This window comes from Pleurodeles waltl, chromosome 4_1 (assembly GCF_031143425.1).
Source record: "Pleurodeles waltl isolate 20211129_DDA chromosome 4_1, aPleWal1.hap1.20221129, whole genome shotgun sequence".
In the NCBI taxonomy this organism is placed as follows: Eukaryota; Metazoa; Chordata; class Amphibia; order Caudata; family Salamandridae; genus Pleurodeles; species Pleurodeles waltl.
In genome coordinates, this window is record NC_090442.1 from 735,433,558 (window position 1) to 735,461,063 (window position 27,506).

The 27,506-nt window shown below is 45.2% G+C and overlaps 2 protein-coding genes across 5 annotated transcripts in view; one reads left to right on the plus strand and one right to left on the minus strand.

The window, feature by feature from the left end:
• The window catches only part of MEST (mesoderm specific transcript), a 242,924-nt gene extending 235,727 nt beyond the window's left edge, over positions 1 to 7,197 (minus strand). Inside the window, exon 1 of one of the 4 annotated variants that reach the window (XM_069229322.1) lies at positions 6,906 to 7,157. The gene's annotated coding sequence lies outside the window, so the exon portion shown is untranslated. Of the gene's footprint in view, positions 1 to 6,905 lie in introns of all 4 variants that reach the window. The other 3 variants (XM_069229323.1, XM_069229324.1, XM_069229326.1) reach the window with 3 other exon arrangements.
• Positions 7,198 to 7,576: 379 nt separating this feature from the next.
• The window catches only part of CEP41 (centrosomal protein 41), a 68,436-nt gene continuing 48,506 nt past the window's right edge, over positions 7,577 to 27,506 (plus strand). The window contains exon 1 of the mRNA XM_069229327.1: positions 7,577 to 7,904. Coding sequence (XP_069085428.1) covers positions 7,872 to 7,904 — 33 coding nt within the window. The 5' untranslated portion in view covers positions 7,577 to 7,871. The remainder of the gene's footprint in view (positions 7,905 to 27,506) is intronic.

The window sequence follows — 27,506 nt, forward strand, 5'->3', positions numbered from 1 at the left end:
ATTGGGGGGAGGGAGGGCACACGTTCCCAGAGGGTGCTTCTATGGCTAGGCCCAATCTCTGATAAAAGGGTTATCGCTAAAGCTTGGAAAGACACGGAAACCCCTTCTGTGGAGGTATGGGCCAAAGGCATGGACCATTACATGGGATTGGAACATCCTATATAGTTATCACAGGGACGCCCTCAAAAACAATCTAAGATCTGGTGAGACTGGGCAAACCTCAGAGACATTGAACTGGAGCCCTGTGCAGAAAGGCTGTGGGTTACTGATAGAGGCTTAGGCCCACGTGTAAGACTTACGTTCTACCCTGTTGGAACACCATCTACGGGACTAATGTAGTGTGTATTGATATGATTCCATTGCCATTTTGTTTTCGCACTGCAATATTGTTTGATCCCCTGAATCTCTTCTGTGCTTGTAATGTCATTATATGCCTGAGTTGTAAAAACAATCAAATGTTTTAAAAAAAAAAAAAAAGTGCAGCCCAGGCACGAAATGGGCTTGGATGTCACCCATTGTTAAACGGCATACAATTATCTGGGGTAGGAATGGACATGTCCCTACTAAATATATAGGGGCGCTGTAACTGCTCGGTTGCCCATAGGGAGCTGCATGTGGTCGGTGTAATATCGCTGGTCAGTGATGTAACCGACCAGCCTATATGTCTATGTTGTGTGGGGGAATCCCCGGGTGTTTCCGGGATGATTCCCCCTCCCTCTTCATGCATAATAGTTTGCTCCGAGGCATGAGCCCCGGAGCTATAAATAAACAAAGGCGTGGCCGTGAGGTAGGGACACGCGACAGGCTGCCAGACGGAGATCCGTGCTGCAGCCCCTGAACGCGTGGCCGCCCCTCCTCGACCACGCCGCAGCTGTAACCTTAACAACGGTGTTGCGTGAGTTTGTGTCTACCACGCGCGTCAATCACCCAATGGTGTTGAGGCTTCCATAGCGCTCAACACAACAAATTGGAGACGAGGGTGCGCGAACCCTCGCCCCTGGCTGTGCTCCGCTGCGGCTGCGTGAATTACACGCAGTGCTCGTGCAGCGGATACACGGGCAATTAAAAAAAAATATATAGAACGGCGGCCGCGTAATGCGCGGTGCTCGTGCCGGGTCTATTTGTTTCAGTACACAATCATCGTGTCAACAAAACAGAGAGGCGGCCGTGCGCGACACGGTGCTCGTGCCTGCTCTGTTCATCGTATTCTGCACAAAGACAGTGCCAGTTAAGAAAAGAAGACTCCCTCTATGGCCTGACAAGGACTATTTTTGGTGTGTGCTTTTCTTCGTTCCTCTAAAAAAAAAAAAAAAAGAAACAGAAAGTAAAAGAAAAGATGGTGCGTTGGACACACAAAAGAACACAATTTTTTTTTTTGCCACAAACGCTGTAAAATACCTCTCTCACCTGCACGGCAGGATTAAGTCCACGGCAATTTTTCAACCCAACTAGCAACAATGTCCGCAATACCTCCGGTAGAACCATTCATTGTAGAGGGAGCACCATCTACCCAGGCTCCAAAGTGGAAAGAGTGGGTAGAAAGGGTACTCCTATTCTTTGAGGCCACCAAGGTAGAAGATGACCAGAAGCGTGCATTGCTGATCCACATAGGTGGTAAAGACATATACAAGATATCAAAAAACCTAGTGGAGAATGAACCCAAAACACATGCTACGCTGATAGCGGCACTTAACAGGCATTTTGAACTTATGGTCAACACAGACTATGAAAGATTCATATTTAGACAAGCGAGGCAACAAATGGAAGAGTCGCTAGACGCGTTCCACCTAAGGTTGAGAGAGCTGGCGAGCACGTGCAGGTTCAATGACGAAACGGACGAGGTAAGAGGGCAGTTGATTCAAGGGTGTTCATCTCTAAGGCTTCGAGAGCGCATCCTGGAGGAATCTGGAAAATCATTGCCAGATATTTTGCAGTTAGGGCGCACGAAAGAACTGTCGAAAGCCAGAGCCTCACACATGGAAGCTGCATTACAACGACCCATAAAAGAAGAGGTGGTCAATGTAGTCTCAACGCCCGTGAACCGGCCCAGACAAAAACTGAATAAAGCCCGAACGAGGAATACCTCACAGGTCATCTGAGTGCCCAGCAAGAGGAAAGATATGTTCCAGCTGTGGAAAAATGAATCATTTTGCAAAGGTTTGCCGATCGAAGACAGCTGCAAGTGCATCTGTTAATGTTGCACTCGAAGAGGCTATTCCAGAAAAAGTGGAGCGAGGGAGTGACATTGATGACGATGAGACGATGATTCATGTGGTCCATTCATTATTTGCGGTCAAACCCTCTAGTCCCCAGCAGGCATCTCTTCCAAGATGCCAAATAGTGATGGGCGATCACCATATTGTGGCTGTAGTGGACACTGGAGCATCCATAAATCTTTTGGCTGCAGAAGAGTACCATCGGATGGCACTGCCTCCAGCGTTAATCAAGACAAACATCAAAGTATATGCGTATGGGCAGAGTACCCCTTTGGCGTTGAGAGGCATGTTCCAAACCAATCTTGCGCATGGATCACAGTCCACTTTGGCAAAAGTCTATGTGACTGAAGGAGGAACGGGAATGCTGTTGGGATGCAAAGCTGCTGAAGAGTTGGTGATTGTGACATTCGCTTTCAGCATTCATCAAGAGTCCATAGCAGAATTGGTTGCCCGATATGAAGGGGTTTTCAATGGCATAGGGTGTCTCCGAGGTATAGAAATCAAGCTCCACATTGATCCTACGGTGCAACCAGTAGCTCTTCATCACAGGCGAGTGGCTTTCCACCTTCGCCCCAAAGTAGAGAGAGAACTGGAGAACTTGGAAAGAGCTGGGATCATCGAGAAGGTGTCTGGTCCCACTCTCTGGGTCTCCCCCATCGTGGAGGCAAGGAAGCCCAAACAACCTGGCGAAGTGAGAATTTGTGTGGACATGCGCCTCCCTAATGTTGCCATCAGAAGGGAAAGACATCTCATGCCGACTATAGATGATATCCTGGGGGAGCTCAGTGACTCGCGATGGTTCTCGAAACTGGATCTTCGATCAGGATACCACCAGCTGGTATTGGACAAAGACTCACGTTACATTACGACGTTCTCTACACATGTCGGGCTCCGGAGGTATAAAAGATTGAGTTTTGGAGTATCTAGTGCTGCAGAGGTGTTCCAAAATGTAATTCAGGAGCTGCTGGTTGGTTTGCCTGGAACAATCAATGTCAGTGACGACATTCTTGTTCATGCGCCCACTGTTGCAGAGCACCATTCTCGACTACAGAAAGTTCTACAGCGTATTCAGGACTCGGGACTCACCCTTCATCGAGAAAAGTGTGAATTCTTGAAGGACAAAATACAATTCTTTGGTTACGTATTTTCCTTGAGCGGGGTAGCTCCAGATCCGGCCAAAGTTAGTGACATTAAAAGTGCGCCTCCTCCCACCAATATCACTGAAGTAAGGAGTTTCCTAGGAATGGTGAATTATTGTGGCCGTTTCATTAAGGACTTGTCTAACCTCACGCAGCCTTTGCGGAGTCTCACCAAAGCTTCTGAGCCGTGGAGGTGGGGAGTCCCAGAGCAGTTGGCGTTTGATATGATCAAAGATGCGCTGTCCAGTGAGACCATTTTTTTATTTTTCGACCCAAAAGGATGCACCAAAATTGCCGTTGATGCTGGGCCAAAAGGGTTAGGAGCTGTGTTACTGCAGGAATACACCGAAGGAATGTGGTCTCCTGTGGCCTATGCCAGCCGATCGCTTACTGACACTGAACAGCGTTACTCGCAGATAGAGAAAGAAGCAATTGCGGTACATTGGGGCTGTAAGCATTTCCATATTTATGTGTATGGCCGCCCATTTGTCGTGACTACTGACCATAAACCGTTACTCCCCCTTTTCAATGGTACTGCGTCAAAACCACCTCCCAGGATTGAAGAGTGGATGTTGCAGTTACAAGATTATCGGTGCCAGTTAGAATACCGACCCGGATCTGAAAATCCTGCTGACTATTTGTCAAGGCATCCCCGCGAGGCATCCTCTGTGGAGATGGAAGAGGCACAGGAAACTGAAGAATATGTCCGATATGTCACAGACAGGTCCCGGCCGATACCAATGACACTGAGTGAAATTGTGTGAGCCACTAAGCGTGATGAGTGTTTACAGAAGGTTATGGTGGCTATGCGCAATAATCAGTGGCACCGCATGAAGGGACAGATGCCTCTGCTAACTCCAGACTCCCAACGCATTATCGGAAGTCTGTACCATGTGAGGGATGAGCTAACCACGGACGCCGACGGCTGTCTGTTGAGGGGAAATAGATTGGTTGTTCCTTCTTCCCTCACTCCCAGAGCGGTGGAGTTGACACATAATGGTCATCAGGGAATGGTTAAAACGAAAAGCCGTCTCCGGTCGAAGGTGTGGTTTCCGCTAATGGACGAACAAGTGGAGAGTCTAGTGAGGTCCTGCCAGTGGTATCAGGTCACAGGTGAGCCGAGTCGACCTGATCCGGTCCAGACTGGCCCCGCCCCGGCTGGCCCGTGGGTGTCGGCGAGTTTGGATTTTGGAAGCTTACCTGATGGTCGTCACAACATGGTCCTCATCGATGATTTTTCAAAATATCCTGAAGTGGAGATCATCCCCACCCTTACCGCTGATGTCGCAATTTCTGGTCTAGAGAAAGCAATGGCCACCCATGGTCTGATATCGGAGATAAAAACAGACATTGGGCCTCCTTTCCAAAGTAAAGAATTAGCAGATTATCTTCACATCACTGGCCCCTATCACCGTCGAATTACTCCACGCTGGCCTCAAGCTAACGGTGAGGTCGAGAGGTTTATGAGGACTCTTAATAAAGTTATTCGAATTGCTGTCGCTGGTGGTCAAGCTGTTGAATATGCTATATTTTCATTCCTGAGGAATTACCAGCAAACACCACATTCCACCACCAACAGAGCTCCGACTCACCTTGCGTTTGGGAGGGCGTCGTTGGATGCTATTCCTCACCATTCTTCTTGGATTCCTCCAGCTGTGTCCAGTGACATAGTTCAGGAGAATAGGAGGATGTCCAATCAGCGGGCTAGCTGTAGGCGCCGGGCAATTCCCTCCGAGCTGAAAGTTGGTGATCAAGTGTTGAAACAAACCGTGCCGGGAAGTAAGTTTTGCACGCCGTTCAGTACTGTCCCTTGGACAGTTGTCCGACGAAATGGTTTGGCTGTTGTAGCCCGGCGTGGCGACGAGACTGTGACCCGCAACATATCTTTGTTTAAGCGGTTTTATTCTCCAGAAGGCACTGTTCGAGATGAGGTCTGTGATGCCGAGGAGGTGATTCCGTTGTCTCCAGGGTTTTGTGCGGATGGTTCAGTGTCTCGTTCGGCTGTTTTGGCGGATGCTGATCCAATTCCTGGCCCGGTGACACTGCATCTAGGGATGTGACTCCGGAGGTGCTGTCTCGTCGTTCAGAGTCTACTCGATACAACCTGCGCAACAATCCTTGCCCTTCTGTTCGGCTGCGTGATCATCTGTGTGACTTTTGAACTGTGTGGAGTTTTTGTGTTTATGTTTTTTTTTTTTATTTTAGGGAGGAATGTAATATCGCTGGTCGGTGATGTAACCGACCAGCCTATATGTCTATGTTGTGTGGGGGAATCCCCGGGTGTTGCCGGGATGATTCCCCCTCCCTGTTCATGCATAATAGTTTGCTCCGAGGCATGAGCCTCGGAGCTATAAATAAACAAAGGAGTGGCCGTGAGGTAGGGACACGCGGCAGGCTGCAGCCCCTGAACGTGTGGTCGGCCCTCCTCGACCACCCCGCAGCTGTAACCTTAACAAAGGTGTCGCGTGAGTTTGTGTCTACCACGCGCGTCAATCACACAATGGTGTTGAGGCTTCCATAGCGCTCAACACAACAGTCGGTAAACCACAGGCAGTGTGGCGGAAGCAAAAAACACAGACGGACAGAAGTCAATAGCCTAATAGAAGAACCGCTCAAACAGTGTCTTTGGGATGCCTTACGGGAGGGGCATCAGGCGCATGCAGGGCCCAGCAAAGGGTCAGCAGACACAGCGCTTGCAGCCCAGACACAGCCAGGGGGCCGCCCACAGAGATTGGTAGCAAGGTGGAAGCCTAGCCGCTAAATGCATGTACCTGACCAATGGGACCGTTGTTGAGGAGACTGTGCATAAACATTGGCTACAAGGACTATTGATAAACCCAAAGGGATAATCATGTAGGCCGAGAAACCAACAGTTTATACATGGAACGTGTTTATGACCATCAGGCATGATGTTTTGTTAGATACCATGTAATTTATAGTGTATTAATACTGCGGTCATTAATACTCCAGCAACGACTCCCCCCTGTTGTTTGTTGAGGAATACGGAGGGAGAACTGGGAAAAAGCTATGGTGGAGTGCATGGACAAGGGAAGAGCCAGAAGGGGGTTGACAGTCTCTCGCTCGTCTGGCAGGGCTTAGCGTGTAGTCCATTTTCATGCATATATGCCCGACAGGCCAGCCCAAAACGGGGTGGTGATTACTGCACCTAACCTGTTCTTTGAGAGTAAAGTTTACATTAATGCAATTGACGTGATAGCTTTTTTCTGTGCTTTACCGAAGCTTGAGAAGACGCCCCCTCCCCCCACATACACACATGCCGTAAAAATACAAATAACCTGCATTTCTGTTTGGGGGAAGGGTTGGCGCACACAACACCATAGTAAGGAATTTCCCAAAACTAAACGTTTTAATGGAAATGCCAATATTTTGTGGTATAAATATTCACATGGGGAGCAATTAATCTACTCATATAAATTGAAGCAATCTTATCTATTGCATATTCCATTTTCTTTATGTCACCTTATGTTTTAGTGTTGCACTGAAAACGTGTATACAACTGTAATGTGCGTTAATGGATTTAAGTACTCACTGCCGAGATAATCCGTGACAAGCAACTCAGAGGTTTAGGTCAGTCCAGGCATAGTTGTCGCTGCCTTGCATCATTCCAGAGTCAATAACATACGTATCAAGGTGTCAATGATTGTACAGGGGCAAGGGGAAACAGTAGTTGGAAAAGAAGTTGATGACGAACTCATGACTTGATTACGGCCCGGGTGGCACGCCGTCGGCATTGGGAAACAGTGCCAGGGTCTACTCACCACACACATTAGGCCTCCTTCACAGAATCCGCAAGCCTACGAGCAAACAACGTGAGCACCTTCAGCCAATGAGCATGTCAACAGGATCTTTAACCAATCGTAGGGCACCTCCGTTTTCCCACGGCGAATAGAATATGGCTATGCAATGTATTTCGGTCACTTGATTGGTTAGAGACACAGGTACGCCCGATTCGAGGGACGCGATTACAGTATCTATGCGTGCAAGTAAAAAACCTGTAAATGAAGTGTCCTTTTTTTCGTCTTAAATAGTAGACAGATCAGTTAAATTTACTTACAACACAGAGTATTTTACGAATAGTTTTATCAGTTTATTTGCTGCAACCTGGTGGCTCACGTAAATCAATTTACATGTAAAGACATGCTTCGGGTCTAATTTTGAAAAAGAGCAAATACAGATATAACGAACTACAGCACACTGAATGTTTTATGTATTTTCTGTTCTGCGCTGGCGTCGCCTCGGGTCACGAGAATCCATCGCAGCGCGCGCACAGATAGAAGAACGGCGCCCGAGCGAATCAAACATTGTGGCGTCGGCCGTCGCCTGGCAACGGCCCTCGAACTGTCAGGGGCGCGCGGGGTCTAGCTGCAGTCCCGAGTATCAGGCGCCAGGACTGGCTGAGCCGGCACAACTGGCCAATCGCGTCAAGGTTTACTGGAAACCGTATGCTGCAGCGGAGGAGAGACCAGACTTAGCAGAGTGGAGTCAAAAAAGCACCATGTCTGGCAAGAGAAACATCGGGGACCCAGAGGTGAGACCAGGCGGAAAGCAAGAAACTACACGAGAGTGGTGTTCGGCTGGGGGCACAGGGCAGGACTAGAATGGGGTCAGAAGAAGGTGAGGGGGGTATTTCAAATAGGGATGAATTTGGCAGAGGGAGATAGTCGTGAAGCTGTTTGAGTTTCTAGCAGAATATGACTATAAACTAATAAGTATTCTGTTCAGTTTTGTAGCATTAGAGCAGAAAACGGGGCTGAATTCCTTGGGGTAGTAGTAGCAGAGGAGGTAGGGTAGAAGAGTGCACGAAGGATCTGCTGCCGAGTAGCAATATGTGATGTGAGTCATTTTCAGCCAGTCCTGTATTTATGAAAACAATACTTTGAATACTGGGATTTTCAGCATTTTCTTACAGTGCTTACACTGAAACTACAAGTTGTAGAATGCAGTGTGCCATTGGCCAAAACACCGGGACTGAATAATGGCGTCAAGAGCCACTTGGCAGTCATGGTTTGTCCCGCAGTTCAGGGGATGAGTGTAGTGCACACTAGACATGGGCAGTTAAATCCTAGGGTCAAAAGGTTCGTTCCGACAGAAGGGGTTAGGGACAGCCAAGATAATGTGAGAGAAGATAACGTAGATTGTGGGAGCCAATAGGGAATAGAAGGTGGCATTGTAGAGTATATACCTATGTGGGATCTTCCACCTTAAATGTTGAAGTATTTACCCTCATTAACATTTGGGTTCACTCCACATTCGAAGTCTTATATCTAATCTTATGTGAATGTGGGGGCGGGTGGATGCTGGCGGTCTGGTGTACAGTGGCCCAGGTGATTACCTTGTTATGAATAAATCAGTGTCAATAGTGCATCAAAGTAAAGCCAGTTGCAAGAGGTCATGATATAAGGGAATTCACCGAACAGCCCCAGATGGGTATTGATTTGTTGCCAGGCAAAGAAAAGGGACATTTTATGGTTTCAAAAAAGTGAAAACACGCCCTTGACATGGTGTGAAGTGGGATCTTAGGGCTGAACTAACAAAGACACATGACACAAACCAATCAACTTTGTAGAAATTGTGCTATATAAAATAAGCTACATTACAAAATAATTACATCATGAATACGTATTGGACACCCTTTAATCTACAAATAAGGGAAACAACATTACACTGTTGAAGGACCCCATCAAGCAATTTAGAAATGAATGAAGTACAGTTGTGGCCTGGGCAGCTGTAGGCCTTGAAAAATTGCCACTTGCATACATCTCCCAGTACGTGACTTCCTTTTTGAGGAACAACAATGAATACATTTTATTTAGTACAAGAAAACAATACAGTAAAAGGAATCAAAAGGCAAAACCCAGAAGAGAAACGTGCACCTAGTAAACCTGTTTATGCAATTTTAAACGTCATATTTTCTTCAACAACTTGAAAATTGAAGTCCGTGCAAGCAAGCTGAGGCCCAATCATTTAAATATGTGACCTAATTGTTCTAACTTAACATGTAACATACCTTACTGGTTTGACTGGAGGTGGCCTCGTAGTGAGAGTTAGAGCCATTTGTTGAGGTGATGAGTTTGGGACCCAGATGGTGTTAAGGTGGTGTTCTCAGCGCGGGTGAATGGAAGTGGACCCATATTTCATTTGAGGGCTGGTGTACCAGTGTTGAGTTGAAAGTTGATTGCTTCAGATTGAATTGTTAAGCATGGGGGCTGGGGTTTGGTTGAGTGGTGAGGGACCTAGGGTTGGGGAGATAGATGGTGCTCCCATTTTAGTTTGAGCAGCATGGGAACTAGGTTGAGTTGGAAGCACTCAAATTGGATTGTGCAGTGGTGGTTCAGTTGAAAGGTGGCAGACCCAGCTTGGATTGAGAAGTAGTGGACCCAGGGTGGCCATCTCATTCGATCATCATGAGCACTATTTTCAGTCCAGGGCTTGCACGTGATTACGTAATACGTCCTGTGTGTTATCATCTTGGTTCACTTTGAGCTATACAAATATCTACACCTGATAGTAGTGTTTTGTTGGTTAAAAGCTCAGAATTAAAAGCAGTAGCCTTGATAACTAGAGTAAGGTGGACACACTAGCGCAGTCCCAAGGTAAATTTGAGACTGGTCAACCAGGGTTAGTTTTTTAGATGATGCTGTGGATTAGGTTAACGGGGCTTTCGCTTTACCTGTTACTGTCCGATTATCAGTACTTAATACGTATCACCATTTAGTTGTTGTGTTTTTTACACCTATCTCATACGTTTTTGTTATGGATGAGGCCTTGATTAGCTAAACTAACACTCCTGCTTCAAGCTCACATTATACTACTTACCCTTCTCCCAAACAAAACAACACTACCACTAACACACCTTTTCTAAACTGCCAGCTCATAAATGCTCGATCAGTCTTAAAAAACAAGCACCACATCTACGACCTGCTCACAAACACACAACCTGACTTACTATTCATAACGGAATCCTGGTTGGGAGATGAAATGGTCCCAGTGTTGCACGAAGCCCTTCTCCCGGGCTATCAAACCATGACACAAAACCGTATAGGCAAGACAGGAGGTGGACTAGCTATTATATTCAAACAGGCAATAAACCTCACCTCAGAAAAACAGACAACATTTCCATACAAGGTTGTGAAGCCCTCCTCACCAGATGCCACCCTACTCCAACTTCCTCCTGTAACTTTCTCCTGCTTTACAGACCTTCACCTAACAACTCCACATTCCCAGATGCTTTTCTAGATACAGTCTCAACCCTTATTACACTATACTCCAACCTATGCATTCTTGGGGATCTAAACATTTGGTTTGACAAACCCAATATGCCCCATCCAAAAGCTATCACCACTGTCCTAGTCGCATTGAACCTACATCAGATTGTACACAATCCCACACACATCGCTGGACACACCATAGATGTCATTCTTGCTAAGCCTGAACTAGTTACCGTTCATAGCATCACGCCAATCACTCGGTCAGACCACCATTTGATAACTTTCCGACATAAAACTCCACAACTCAACACACCCCACAACTACGTACATACATGCACCTATCGACAATGGAGCAAACTCAATTTTGATGACTTAGAAACACAATTAACAGCCAACACAGATCTAGATACAATTAATTCTGTGCCAAAACTTTGAGTGGCTACAGGAAGCTTTTGATATCCTAATACCACTCAGAAAAACTAAACACAACAAAAAAAAACAACACCTTGGAGAAACACAGAACTTAAAAAGATAAAGCAACAAATCAGAAAGTTGCAGCGGACCTGGCTCAAAACAAACAACATTAAAGACAAACTGCTGCTACACACACTTAACAGAATATACAAATCATCAATCAAAAAAGCTAAAAAAAAGTAACTACTCAAACAGAATTCAAAATGCTAAATCTACCACTAAGGAAGTTTATAAAATTCTCAATGAATTTCGAAAACCTACATGCATCGAAGGAAGTCACCCACTGCTCAAGATTTCACAAACAAATTGGCAACTCACTACACAACCAAGGCAGACACAATGGACTCCTATTTAAACAGAAGAAAACCATCAGCACCAACCCCTTTCCGAAAATACCCTCTAAGAATAAACCAACCCAGCCTCTACAGTCCTTCCAACAAATATCCCAAGGTGAATTTATGGATTTGGTCAAAGCAAACAGGCCTTCCGGTTGCCCTTCTGACCCTTGCCCACCACAAATCTTCAAGAACATTCTTCTATCTACTTCTGCTGCCACACCTGTAAGAAGAATCATCAACAACTCTTTAACTACAGGAACTTTTTCTGTAGACCTAAAAAAGGCACACATACAACCGTTATTAAAGAAAACAAACCTAGACCTGCAAGACCCCAACAACTACAGACCAATCACAAATGGACCTTTCCTGGGCAAATTGATAGAAAGAGCAGCATTCGCCCTGATGTCACATTTCATTGAAGACAATTTTATATTTTCAGACTTCCAAACTGGATTCCGCCCAGGAAGAGGCATCGAATCGGCACTCATAGCAATATGGGAATGATCTTAAAAACACAGTCGACCGCAATGGAGTTGCTGCACTACTTCTCTTGGACCTCTCGGCTGCCTTTGATACGGTTGACCATGACACCCTAATTCAAAGACTCCACGAAGTCGGCATACAAGGGACTGCTCTCGACTGGATTACTTTAAGATCTAATATCATCTACTCGCCCCCCTTCTCGTCCAAACCCTACCTCACAAAAGCAGGGGTCCCCCAAGGATCAATCATCTCACATTTGCTTTTCAACATCTACATGATATCATTACCACAACTGATCAATGATTTCCATCTCACATGCTACAACTATGCAGATGACACACAAATACTACTTAAATTAGAATGCCCCAAAAACATTGAAAACTCCGAAATCTTCAGTTGCCTCAGAGCCGTTGATCAGTGGATGACCTGGAGCCATCCCAAACCAAATACTTCGAAAACAGAAATACTCATATGTGGTCACTGGAAAAGTTATGACCCTCTGTGCGTCTGGCCTGACGATCTCGGACCACCTCCTCAATTATCCAAGGAAGTTAAAAACCTTGGAATCACCATGGATTCCAAGTTAACTATGAATGCCCAAGTGGACAAATTAGCACAAACAAGCTTCATCACTGTGAAGACTCTACGACGCATCTTCCCCCACCTCGGATTTCCACACAAAGGTGTAAGCTACTATCTCGCTTGTACTATCTAAACTGGATTATGCCAATGGCCTCTACCATGGATCATCTCTATCTATTATGAAAAAACTACAACGTATTCAGAACTCCGCAGCCAGGCTACTATTACATGTAAAGCCGCACGCCCACATCTCCCCTGCCTTGAGAGCACTACACTGGTTACCCATTGCCAGAAGATGCACTTTCAAGCTGCTTTGTATCACCCACAAAGCTATACATGGAACAGGACCGCTTTTTTATTCAAAACAAAATAACCAAATACATCCATCAAAGAAACCTGCGCTCAAGATTGGCACCCCGCCTTAGAACACCACCATACAAGAAAAAGACTATAGATGGTACATCCTTCTCCGTTCAAGCAGCCAAACTGTGGAATTCATTATCCCAGCTATAAGAGCCACAGATAACTTTCTTGTCTTCAGAAAACTACTCAAGAGTTGGCTCTTTCCTTCATAACCACCATATTCAAACAACTATGGACTGCATATGCCTATGTTGCTAAATATTTTTTCTGATTATGTTTCTATTTCTAGTTATGTATAGTTCTTTAGAAAATATGTATCGCTACTATGTCATAACAATAAAATACACACACATACTCTGTAAACCTGTTTGACTAAGTATATTTACCCATGGTTCTAATTATGTATTGTATGTACATATATGTGTGTGTATGTATGTGTGTGTTTATATTTTTACATATATATATATATATATATATATATATATATATATATATATATATGTGTGTGTGTGTATGTTCTGTGCTTGGCATGTTCGTGGGTCATTGCATGGCTCCTGGGTGGGTTGTTATACTAGATATCAATGAATCCCTGCTCTCATCTTATCACACTTATCTACCCATCATCATATGTCATGTCTCTATCAATCTATCCTCCCTTCCCACTATGACTCGTCCCAAATCCATTCTACTACTTCCATCTCCTAAAAAACTCTGCCTAAGCTCTTCGCTCCTCTTCCACCTCTAACTCACCAAACCTCACTCTACTACCATGACCTCTCAAACAACCCTACTAAATTTGCCCTCATTTATCTCACCCTGCTACTATGATCTCCCTAACCCTTCCACAGACTCTTCCCTCCTCCATCCCCCTTTACTCATCCCAAGCCTTTGGGATGAGTAAATGAGGGATATACTCCCAATTAACACTTCTGGATTTCTTTCCTCCTCCACCCCTCCATTACTCCAGTCAATCTAACTAACAAACTCTCATATCCGCGGCTCAAATGAACTCATAATAATACTAAAACTGTACTCATATTTCCCGATACTAATCCATCACTAATTCTTGTTGGGTTCCGGAGTAGCGTGCTACTCGCCGAAAAGCACTTTGATGCCTCGTCAGGGGTAGTAAGCGCTATATAAATACTATTACTATTACAATTACAATTGTTCTAATCGGAGGTAACAACAAGGTAATTGAGCTGCCTTTTGCTATTTACTTGCTTGATTCGCTTCCTGTGATTTTGAATCAATGATGAGGCCTTTTTGCGACAACCTTGTTTTTTACCACTAGGCTGTCACCTTTCAAACACAAGGACAGATGTCTGACGATGATAGAAACATTATTAGAATGTTGGGAGCTCCATTGAAGACAATGGAGTGGCTCAGGGCTAATAATGACTGGTATAAGTCTTGTGCACCAGCATTCCAATGTTTTATCCTCAGTGGGCTGAATGTTCTAGTAGCCTTATAGTTCTTATGCCTTGGGCTACACTGGTTGTTAAAGTGTGTGTGTGTGTCTTTCCCTCTTTCTCTTTTTCTCACTTTCTCTCTTTCTCCTGTTCCATCATTCAAGTGCTTATCTTTCGGTTTATTATAGAACATTGCCCCTGAGGAGCAGCCCTTCTTCTGTGGCTAGACCAGTCAGTAAGTGCCCACTACCTCAATATAGACCCTGTCAGTGTCTCAGGCTTAAGACAGCTAGAGGGTCTTTAACGAAGGATATTGTCCTGATTTGTAGGCTGTCATACAGTGTTAAAACGGAAAAGTCCCTACATGGTAATGGACGTGCACCCCTGCCCTGATTTCCACAGCTGCACCGATATCTGGATCCTTGGTACTGTTTTTTCCTACCTTGTTAGACCAGGAGGGGTGCACAAAGTGTTATACTGGTGAGTCGTAAAGGAATACTGCCCTTTCCCAGAGTTAAATAGCATAAGCGCAGCTGTGGCAGCATACTGTTTTTATGACAGGTGATTAGTATAATGAACAGGCCTTTTTACCTGCGTCACTGAAGAGGGCCTACCAGTGCACTCATGAAGTTCAACTGCTGTGTACCTAACTCACCCTTGACCTACATCATGTGAGTGCATAGCACTGTGCAGCACGTGTGTGTGTGTGTGTGTGTTGTAATGTAGGTGTCCCAGTGTATGGTATAGTGCATGGAGATCTAAGGGTGCCATATGGAAAGCCCAGAGTAGTAGAGAAACATGGGGAGGAGCCTCTGAAACAGATTTATGGATTGCCTGAATTCCTGAGAGCTGGGTGTGATGCACACTGGAGGAACAGAGAGACAAATCTGGGGATTGCCTGCATTCCTGAGAGCTGGGTGGGATACACACTGGAGGGCGGTAGAGTCAGGCTATCTTGTGCACCTCAGAAGGTCACCGGTCAGTGGGATCTGGGCAATTCTCATCAAGGAGATGGGTTTGATAAGAAAATCATAAAGAACAGGGCTGGGGGCCTCGATAGTCTTTTGATAGCATGTATCAGTGGGGCTTACACCTAGCTGTGATTCTCTGGTTTCTCTGTGGCCAGTGTATGGGGCTATGAAGTTTGGAGTTGCTTCTGCTTTCACAGACTGCTTCCGGGACAGAGGACAGGGCAGAGGAGTGAACACCTGAAAAGAGACAACCCTCACATCAGACATGCCAAAGACTCTGACACTAAATAACATGTGTGTCTGAAAATGGATTGTAAAAAGGGGAGCTGGTGTCTCCAAAAATTGTCAAACTGGAGTTGTACATCAGTTTAGAAAAGCTCAGCACTGCCTTTTGCGACCAGGATTGGGGACTGAGGTCAGCCAGTCTCCCAGCTCGGTGAGGGGACATTGCCCATGAGAATCAAAACCACTGAGCCTAGAGCATCTGCCTGCCTGCCAAATCTAGAGGACCCTAGGAGGAGTAGGAAAATGCCTAGAGGGAGCAAGGCTCAATGAGGATCCTGTTGAATGGATCCCTGAAGCAGAGTGTGAGATTTTGGGTCCATGTTGAGAATCGTTGCACCAATCAGACCGTATGCCTGAGAGCCACAATTCACAACCCCCTTTGCCAGGTGCGGGCAATGGTGAAGATAAGGGCTGTTGAACTTGTACAGCGCTGTGACAAGGAAGAGGATTGTAGCCCCTATTTGGTGTTGTGACTCAAAGAGGCCGTCGCATGAAGTCTGCTGTTTACAACCCCTATTGACAAGAGTGAACCAGCGTGAGCTAGAGCACCTTGGTGGTTGTGACCTACAGGAGGAGAGCACAGATTCCATCAGTAGCACCCAGAAGTACCTGAGATCTGCTGCCAGACTCAGGAAGACTTACTGCACAAGTGGAGGCGCACCGTGGATTTCTTCTGCCTTGCTGCAGCACCCAGACTTCTGTTTGTTGTTGTGCCGCTAACACATCTCCACACGAGAGTCAGAAAGATTGATTGCTGGCCCATCAAGCCTTGGGGAACCTGATCTTACTACAAGCGCTACTGCTCTGGGACACACTGACTTTTTTAAAGACTTAATCGTGGAACATCTAAGACCTGTACTTTTTAGCAGGGTCTAACCTGAATGATCACCTCATGTGAATGTGGAATAACCCCATCTTTGGAGAAGGGAGGGAGACTCGAGGGTGTACCTGGACAATGCTACAGTGCCAGCCTTACGAAGACTGTTCCTCCAGACATATAGTTCGTCGGATCCTCCATGTTTGGGCCTAATATCTCTGAAAGAGGTTCTGACATACAGTATGAAAGTAATCTTTACGTGCATAGATATAATGCTGAAGTTAGTTGTAATTTACTTGCCTGCATCCAGGTAACTGCTTGATATGCCATAATTGTTACATACAACTTTCTAAATTACATATAGAGTCCTACTAATGGAAAAAGTTGGAAAGCTGGTAAATGCAGTCACTGGAAGAACTCCTGTTGTTTTTCCTCCCATCCCTTTTCAAAAAATCCAAAGTTGCTCACCTTAAAGAAGTTCAAAGATGGCCAAGAGGCCCTGAGTCATATATGATACCTTGGCCTACAGCTTTTTATCCATTCAGCAGTTTGCATTCTAGGACTTTAGTTAATTTTTTCTAGAATTTTAACTCCCAGCGGGCAAAGTGATTGGGTGAGAGATCAGGGCAGGGATTGCACTATGTACTATTAACCACATATTTTTTTTTCTCTTCAGACGCTTCCAACGATCAGATCCACCCAAGGCAGAGAATTCATTTTGAAATAAATATTCAATGGTATTGCATGTTGGTGGAGATACATGCATGGGACTTGAATCAGAAAGATAGGTGCTGGAATATATTGGGTGGAGGGCCCTTTGATACACCTGTTATGTCAATGGTCAAAACCATGGAACTTTTGTATACACTTAGCGTGATATTCCACATTTATGGCATTGCTCTGCACTAGACCCCAAAGGCAGAATTATTTGCAGTTCCTATTACAAAAATACACTTCCTTTGCATTCCATGTTTTCTAAACTCTTAGCCCTAGCCCTATACATTGGATACCTAAGATATGGGACCTAAACAGCTCTGAAAAAATTGACACAACTTAAAAATAAATAAATCTAAAGCCTCTAAAACAGTTTGAAGCCTCACACTGCAAATTTTAGCTGATGAGTCCTGAGAGTCACTTTCCATGATAACCTAAGAGTGATTTGAGTTGTCCCAGCCTACCAGTTTCTAATCACAGTTCACACTCATCAAGTGATGAATTATATTGGGTCTTTGAGTCCACCCTAGGTGGAGGTCATATTCGTAAAGTGCCTTGACTTGGACAATGTGTTGGGCTGCAGGCAGGAGGAGAGGTTGAGCAATTAAGTTTGGGTGAGTCACCTCCACAGACAATCTTTGATTCATATTCTTTGTTGCACATTAGCCATTTTTATTTTCATTAATTTTTCTAATTTAGTTAGTTTACAAACAACTTAAATGGCCACATTGGGAAAACATACTAACACACCATATCTAAACTTGAGAAGATATATATGCTTGATACCAATACACAAATATCGGTTTTGGGCATCCCTACTAGCCAGCTTTTAGGTATGTGTAAGCAGAAGGCTCTTGTGAACCGTTCCAAAACATTAGAGTGGGCCTAGAAGGCGGTCCATTACTTAACACTGGTTGGCTTTATTGTCACTCATTTGCGTGCTTCTGATTTGATGGTTTCTCTCTCTCTCTCTTTTTGCATTAGTCCCTCCCTTGGAGCATAGCCTCTTTACAAACCTTTTAAATGGCTGATGTTTTTTTCCTTCCACAGCTCACATTTAGGGAACTACTTTTTTTACTTTTTCACTCAGCACTCCATGATGAGAATACATGTGTTTTCTTGCTCTTTCTTTCATGGGATGCTTCCCCACCCCCAACAACAAATATCTACTCTCATGTTCTATGGTGCCCACATTCCCCATCTCGCCGTAAAAAGATGACTTTAAGGGAAATTAGTATTTTATCTTCTGTGCTCCACATACTGCACAAAGGCTCAGCCCTTTGCACAGAAAGGCTGTTATGATGCTGGAGGAATGGCTAGCTGCGAAACTCACTCAGCCATCTTTTTAGTTAGGCAGAATGTGTAAATAGCATGACTGCAACAGGCATGTCCCTTCTCCTGGAAGTCCATAAATCTGCTCCCCAGGTTACTGCAAAGGATCAAATGGCTGGAGCGGATTTAAGTTATGAGTCCTGTAGAAAGAATGTACAAAGATAGCTAACTGGGATTTGTTTAGACAGAACAGAAGGGCAAATCTTAACATGTTTGATTCCCTACAATGTCTTGGCATCTACTGCGACTCTAAGGGTGGAATTTGGCATTAATAGTTCTTTTGTGAGGGTTTAGCAGGGGTGGTTCGGAGGGCTTTTTACCTATTTCACAGTGATTCATTTTCCCTAAGGCATCTAGTTTATAAATACGTTTTTGGAACAATGAGAGCAAAATCTCAGTTTTTCAGATATTGTATATGCCTTACAATTATTAGAGCTTGACTCTGATTCAGCTTTGGCTCTATCGCCTCTGCAATTCAAAATGAGTTTAAAGGAGGTTACAATGTGTAAAAGTTTTCAGATAGATATGGAGCTTTGTAGCTAAAAGTGGAGATTTGATGTTTTGATTAATTCGGCGATTCCCAAAAAACACAGCCCTATATATCTTGGAACCTTTCACAGGGGGGTGAGGCATTTCTGTATTTTGCTGAGACTGAACATACTGCCACTAAAAGACTTAACCTATAAATGGTTTAGTACTTTGAATGTGTGTGACTTGTGTCATACGGATGTTCAGGACCTTAAGCATGTATTAATTGTTTGTCCCTCTTTATTTATAATGAGAAAAAATGGCTAAAACCCTTCTTTTTTAAATTTACGATACACCTAGCAGGTGATGCGTTCGAACGATTGTTTAACCCTCCGAATGAAATATTCTGTTTTAGGATGTAATTTTTAAAAAAGGCTTTTAAAAAATGTATATTGATTGTTTTATAGTACAGGCGTTTTTTTACGAAGAATGTGTCTTTATTCAAATAGATTCATGAAGTTTATTTGATTATATATTGATGCACTGTATAGGAAATGTAATGTAACACAGCTAAGTGAGCTGACATATGGATGTACTTTATTTGTAAATAATATGGACTATATACTTGGGCATGTAATTTGTATGATAATGTAGATCTTATTCTGTTGAGTATGTGTTATTGTAATTTTTTTTATATTGTATTGTTTATGTGGACCTCCTAGGAGTTCCAAATCATGAATGAATAAATAAACTTGAACTTGAGTACTGCGGAAAGTAAATTAGGCAGTGGCAAAAGTTTTTTCCTTTAACCATCTTTATCTGTTTTTTAAATTTTGTTCAGTTTCCTGAGTCAGAATTATTTGGAAAATGAGCCATGCCATTTATATAGTTTGAAAATATTCAATTAAGTATACATATATCAGGTACCCTAAGATATGTGTTAGATTTTTCTCCAGTATTTTGAAATGTCTTTTTTTTTTTACTTAATAATGTTTTACAAACTAGTCATTCTCTCATTATAAAAACAAGACTTATTCATTTTTCCAGTGCTTGCTAAGTTGTGTGAGATACTCTGCCATTCCCATACTATTCTCCTGTTTTTATGCACTTCTTCGTTGGCTGTCTGAAGTCGAGGAGCCTTATTTGTGTTTTTGTCTAGCGACACCACTTTTCTTAAGAAGAAACATTTTGAAACTAGTATTTATATTTTTTGTAACTTTATGCCATGAAACCAATATTTGCAAATTATTCCATGTTCTTTCAGTAGAGACATGTTAGTTGTTAAGCTCTGTCTTCATAATAACTCGTTCCGTGCCGTTTGTACCTTGCAGCTGCCTACATAATTTAGATAAAAAAATCGGCATGTACCGTTATTGCTTTACTTGTGCCTGTGGATTTGCAGAAGAATAACCAACCACTGGATAGAATTAGTACTGGGTATTACTCTGGATAGACAACCTCTTCGGGCAGTATTTCATAATATTAAAGAATCTTATGGTTTTAACAATGTACTGCACAAAACATAGCTGTCGAGTGCTCCTTTGTTATTTCAATAGGATTTGGAGGGCTTGGAAAGATTCAAGTCTGATGAGTGAGTAGTAAATTCTAAACATGCTAACACTTGCAAAATATGAAAGATGATGTATATTAAATTGTTTTTAAAAAATGTGATAATGCATGATCAGTATTCCTTGAACCATTTTACATAAATATGTGCGGGTTATTTATACGTATTTACTTTTTGGTTGTACTCCTTTCTCGTCATTAAGAAAACTTTATTCCATTTATATAGTTTAACTGTGTTTGAATTCTAAGTAGATTCCAGATCGTTGGTTTACGGATTATGTGACTTTTGTCAGTGTAATACCGTCATTTGAATCATGGACTGTTTTATCTCCTCATCTTTAATGAGCTTTTTTTTTTTCTTCGAAAAAAGAAAAATAAATTTTCTCTCATGAGATGATTCTTCAGGATTTCCCCTGATCTCTTTCAAAGTTCCACCACCCTAAATGTCTTTATGTTGTAGATAAGGCACCATTAAGTGCTGTTTCACTCGCATTGTGATTAAACACCTTCCTCTTCTTCATCTGCCTTCTTGCATGCATCCCATTTGACTGGTTCCTAACTGTACATCAAAGTTCATATCTTCTTGTCTGTCATTTCTCTGATGCAGTTGCAACCTTTTGATCAGCAAAACCTGAGCTGTTTTCCTCTCAAAGGCCTTCTCCAGGCACTATGAAATTATACCTATTGTGCATGTCCTTTGGCTGTAAGAAAATAATTTGATTCTGCGCTTTTCAGGTCAAACCAAATGTCAGATCTCGTTGTTTCCTGCTTCTAGGTATGGAGTATGATGACGTCTTCTCAGTTCTGAATTGTTTGAGCACCTGGTGGTAGCTTCTAAATCCCTGTTTATTGTTTGTGTTTCTGGCACCATTACACTTGGTTTTGTTCTATGGAGGCAGAGGTTGAGCTCTTAATCCCATATATTCTAATAAAACAACACAACAATCTAATAAGAACGCAATAGTAGTAAAAATAAACTGCACAGTCCATGTGAAGGATCCCTGCAGTTAATCGCTCACCTTTTACTTTAAAAGTTTCATAATCTAGGGTTGTAATTTTTCAGAGGGATGTTCAGGAGGTACAGTTTAACCCCTTCCCCGCCAGGGACGTAATGGTTACGTCCATGGCAGCGCCCGTGTGGCGCCATGGACGTAACCATTACGTCCTGAATGCTGCCCTCGGGAGAAGCGCTAGCGCTCCTCCCGAGGGCCGCCCCCCCACCCCCCTAGGTCAGGGCTGACAGGGGAATCCCTTCCCCTTCAACCCCCGACCCCCGACCCCCCCCCCCCCCACCCCCCCCCCCCCCCTGTGACGTCAGCGCGCGAGCGCGCGCTGACAATCACACAACCTCCCCCATCGCGCTGGAAGCAGAGCTTCCAGCGCGATCGAAAGAGAAATGCTCAGCATTTCTCTTTCGATCACGTGGGGGAGGCCCGGAGGGGCTTCAAAGGGAAGGAAATGTATTTCCTTCCCTTTGAAGTCTCTCCGAGGGTTTCAAAAGCCGGATTGCTTGCAATCCGGCTTTTGAAACCCCACTAGACACCAGGGATTTTTTTTTTTTATATGTAATTGACAGAAGGGAGCGACCCCTTGGGCAAGGGTCGCTCCCAGGGGGTCATTTTTTTTTAAGGCCTTTTCTGCCCCCCCCTGGGGGCAGATCGGCCTAATAATAGGCCGATCTGCCCCCAGGGGGGGCAGAAACCTCTAGACACCAGGGATACTTTTGTTTTTTTTGTTTTTTGATTTGTTTTCTTTTGTGTTTTAGGTGTGGGATGCGACCCCTTAGGCAAGGGTCGTTCCCATAGGGGGGAAATTATATTTAGGCCATTTCTGCCCCCTTTGGGGGCAGATTGGCCGATTTAGGCACCAGGGATCTTTTTTTTGCGCCGTCACGCAAGGGGAGCGACCTTGTAGGCAAGGGTCGCTCCCCGGGGGGCGCGGGGTGAGGGGGGCAAATTTATTTTAGGCCATTTCTGCCCCCCCTGGGGGCAGATCGGCCTATTGGTATTAGGCCGATCTGCCCACAGGGGGGGCAGAAACCTCTAGGCGCCTGGGCAAATAGTTTTTTGTGGGTTTTTTTTTTGTTTGTTTGTTTTTTTAGAGATGGGGAGCGACGCATTAGGCAAGGGTCGCTCCCCTGGGGGGCAAATTGTATTTAGACCATTTCTGCCCCCCTTGGGGGCAGATTGGCCGATTGTAGGTCAATCTTCCCCCAAGGGGGGCAGAAACCACTAGGCACGAGGGATCTTTTTTTTGCGCCGTCACGCAAGGGGAGCAACCTTGCAGGCAAGGGTCGCTCCCCGGGGGGGGTGGGGGGGCAAATTTATTTTAGGCCATTTCTGCCCCCCTGGGGGCAGATCGGCCTATTGGTATTAGGCCGCTCTGCCCCCGGGGGGGCAGAAACCTTTAGGCGCCAGGGCAATTTTTTTTTTGTGTGGTTTTTTTTTTTGTTTGTTTGTTTTTTTAGAGATGGGGAGCGACGCATTAGGCAAGGGTCGCTCCCCTGGGGGGCAAATTCTATTTAGACCATTTCTGCCCCCCTTGGGGGCAGATTGGCCGATTGTAGGTCAATCTGCCCCCAAGGGGGGCAGAAACCACTAGGCACCAGGGATCTTTTTTTTGCGCCGTCACGCAAGGGGAGCGACCTTGCAGGCAAGGGTCGCTCCCCGGGGGGTGTGGGGGGGCAAATTTATTTTAGGCCATTTCTGCCCCCCTGGGGGCAGATCGGCCTATTGGTATTAGGCCGATCTGCCCCCGGGGGGGGCAGAAACCTTTAGGCGCCAGGGCAAATTTTTTTTGTGGGGTTTTTTTTTTTTTTTTTTTAGAGATGGGGAGCGACGCTTTAGGCAAGGGTCGCTCCCCTGGGGGGCAAATTGTATTTAGACCATTTCTGCCCCCCTTGGGGGCAGAGTGGCCGATTGTAGGTCAATCTGCCCCCAAGGGGGGCAGAAACCACTAGGCACCGGGGATTTTTTTTTTTGCACCAATGTCACGCAGGGGGAGCGACCCCATAGGCAAGGGTCGCTCCCGGGGGGGCTGGGGGGTGGGGGACAGATTTATTTTAGGCCATTTCTGCCCCCCCTGGGCCCGGCTGAGCTAGAGGCCAAAATCCACAGGTAGGCACTGTTTTCTATGAAAAAATTTGATGTGTCCACGTTGTGTTTTGGGCCATTTCCTGTCGCGGGCGCTAGGCCTACCCACACCAGTGAGGTATCATTTTTATCGGGAGACTTGGGGGAACGCCAGGTGGAAGGAAATTTGTGGCTCCTCTCAGATTCCAGAACTTTCTGTCACTGAAATGTGAGGAAAACATGTTTTTTTAGCCAAATTGTGAGGTTTGCAAAGGATTCTGGGTAACAGAACCTGGTCAGAGCCCCACAATTCACCCCATCTTGGATTCCCCTGGGTTTCTAGTTTTCGAAAATGCGCTGGTTTGCTAGGTTTCCCCAGGTGCCGGCTGAGCTAGAGGCCAAAATCCACAGGTAGGCCCTGTTTTCTATGAAAAAATGTGATGTGTCCAGGTTGTGTTTTGGGCCATTTCCTGTCGCGGGCGCTAGGCCTACCCACACAAGTGAGGTATCATTTTTATGGGGAGACTTGGGGGAACGCTGGGTGGAAGGAAATTTGTGGCTCCTCTCAGATTCCAGAACTTTCTGTCACCAAAATGTGAGGAAAATGTGTTTTTTTTAGCCAAAATTTGAGGTTTGCAAAGGATTCTGGGTAACAGAACTTGGTCCGATCCCCACAAGTCAGCCCATCTTGGATTCCCCTAGGTCTCTAGTTTTCACAAATGCACAGGTTTGGTAGGTTTCCCTAGGTGCCGGCTGAGCTAGAGGCCAAAATCTACAAGTAGGCACTTTGCAAAAAACAGCTCTGTTTTCTGTGATGTGTCCACGTTGTGTTTTGGGGCATATCCTGTCGCGGTCGCTGGGCCTAACCGCACAAGTGAGGTACCATTTGTATCGGGAGACTTGGGGGAACGCTGGGTAGAAGGAAATTTGTGGCTCCCCTCAGATTCCAGAATTTTCTGACACACAAATGTGAGGAACATGTGTTTTTTTAGCCAAATTTTGAGGTTTGCAAAGGATTCTGGGTAACAGAACCTGGTCCGAGCCCCGCAAGTCACCCCTCATTGGATTCCCCTAGGTCTCTAGTTTTCAGAAATGCACAGGTTTGGTAGGTTTCCCTAGGTGCCGGCTGAGCTAGAGGCCAAAATCTACAGGTAGGCACTTCGCAAAAAACACCTCTGTTGTCTTCCAAAAATTTGGATGTGTCCACGTTGCGCTTTGGGGCGTTTCCTGTCGCGGGCGCTAGGCCTACCCACACAAGTGAGGTATCATTTTTATCGGGAGACTTGGGGGAACGCTGGGTGAAAGGAAATTTTTGGCTCCTCTCAGATTCCAGAACTTTCTGCCACAGAAATGTGAGGAACATGTGTTTTTTTAGCCAAATTTTGAGGTTTGCACAGGATTCTGGGTAACAGAACCTGGTCCGAGCCCCGCAAGTCACCCCTCCTTGGATTCCCCTAGGTCTCTAGTTTTCAGAAATGCACAGGTTTGGTAGGTTTCCCTAGGTGCCGGCTGAGCTAGAGGCCAAAATCTACAGGTAGGCACTTCGCAAAAAACACCTCTGTTTTCTTCCAAAAATTTGGATGTGTCCACGTTGCGCTTTGGGGCGTTTCCTGTCGCGGGCGCTAGGCCTACCTACACAAGTGAGGTACATTTTTATCGGGAGACTTGGGGGAACGCTGGGTGGAAGGAAATTTGTGGCTCCTCTCAGATTCCAGAACTTTCTGACACAGAAATGTGAGGAACATGTGTTTTTTTAGCCAAATTTTGAGGTTTGCAAAGGATTCTGGGTAACAGAACCTGGTCCGAGCCCCGCAAGTCACCCCTCCTTGGATTGCCCCAGGTCTCTAGTTTTCAGAAATGCACAGGTTTGGTAGGTTTCCCTAGGTGCCGGCTGAGCTAGAGGCCAAAATCTACAGGTAGGCACTTCGCAAAAAACACCTCTGTTGTCTTCCAAAAATTTGGATGTGTCCACGTTGCGCTTTGGGGCGTTTCCTGTCGCGGGCGCTAGGCCTACCCACACAAGTGAGGTATCATTTTTATCGGGAGACTTGGGGGAACGCTGGGTGAAAGGAAATTTTTGGCTCCTCTCAGATTCCAGAACTTTCTGCCACAGAAATGTGAGGAACATGTGTTTTTTTAGCCAAATTTTGAGGTTTGCAAAGGATTCTGGGTAACAGAACTTGGTCCGATCCCCACAAGTCAGCCCATCTTGGATTCCCCTAGGTCTCTAGTTTTCACAAATGCACAGGTTTGGTAGGTTTCCCTAGGTGCCGGCTGAGCTAGAGGCCAAAATCTACAAGTAGGCACTTTGCAAAAAACAGCTCTGTTTTCTGTGATGTGTCCACGTTGTGTTTTGGGGCATATCCTGTCGCGGGCGCTGGGCCTAACCACACAAGTGAGGTACCATTTGTATCGGGAGACTTGGGGGAACGCTGGGTAGAAGGAAATTTGTGGCTCCCCTCAGATTCCAGAATTTTCTGACACACAAATGTGAGGAACATGTGTTTTTTTAGCCAAATTTTGAGGTTTGCAAAGGATTCTGGGTAACAGAACCTGGTCCGAGCCCGCAAGTCACCCCTCCTTGGATTGCCCTAGGTCTCTAGTTTTCAGAAATGCACAGGTTTGGTAGGTTTCCCTAGGTGCCGGCTGAGCTAGAGGCCAAAATCTACAGGTAGGCACTTCGCAAAAAACACCTCTGTTGTCTTCCAAAAATTTGGATGTGTCCACGTTGCGCTTTGGGGCGTTTCCTGTCGCGGGCGCTAGGCCTACCCACACAAGTGAGGTATCATTTTTATCGGGAGACTTGGGGGAACGCTGGGTGAAAGGAAATTTTTGGCTCCTCTCAGATTCCAGAACTTTCTGCCACAGAAATGTGAGGAACATGTGTTTTTTTAGCCAAATTTTGAGGTTTGCACAGGATTCTGGGTAACAGAACCTGGTCAGAGCCCCGCAAGTCACCCCTCCTTGGATTCCCCTAGGTCTCTAGTTTTCAGAAATGCACAGGTTTGGTAGGTTTCCCTAGGTGCCGGCTGAGCTAGAGGCCAAAATCTACAGGTAGGCACTTCGCAAAAAACACCTCTGTTTTCTTCCAAAAATTTGGATGTGTCCACGTTGCGCTTTGGGGCGTTTCCTGTCGCGGGCGCTAGGCCTACCTACACAAGTGAGGTACATTTTTATCGGGAGACTTGGGGGAACGCTGGGTGGAAGGAAATTTGTGGCTCCTCTCAGATTCCAGAACTTTCTGACACAGAAATGTGAGGAACATGTGTTTTTTTAGCCAAATTTTGAGGTTTGCAAAGGATTCTGGGTAACAGAACCTGGTCCGAGCCCCGCAAGTCACCCCTCCTTGGATTGCCCTAGGTCTCTAGTTTTCAGAAATGCACAGGTTTGGTAGGTTTCCCTAGGTGCCGGCTGAGCTAGAGGCCAAAATCTACAGGTAGGCACTTCGCAAAAAACACCTCTGTTGTCTTCCAAAAATTTGGATGTGTCCACGTTGCGCTTTGGGGCGTTTCCTGTCGCGGGCGCTAGGCCTACCCACACAAGTGAGGTATCATTTTTATCGGGAGACTTGGGGGAACGCTGGGTGAAAGGAAATTTTTGGCTCCTCTCAGATTCCAGAACTTTCTGCCACAGAAATGTGAGGAACATGTGTTTTTTTAGCCAAATTTTGAGGTTTGCAAAGGATTCTGGGTAACAGAACCTGGTCCGAGCCCCGCAAGTCACCCCTCCTTGGATTCCCCTAGGTCTCTAGTTTTCAGAAATGCACAGGTTTGGTAGGTTTCCCTAGGTGCCGGCTGAGCTAGAGGCCAAAATCTACAGGTAGGCACTTCGCAAAAAACACCTCTGTTTTCTTCCAAAAATTTGGATGTGTCCACGTTGCGCTTTGGGGCGTTTCCTGTCGCGGGCGCTAGGCCAACCCACACAAGTGAGGTATCATTTTTATCGGGAGACTTGGGGGAACATAGATTAGCAAAACAAGTGTTATTGCCCCTTGTCTTTCTCTACATTTTTTCCTTCCAAATATAGGAGAGTGTGTAAAAAAGACA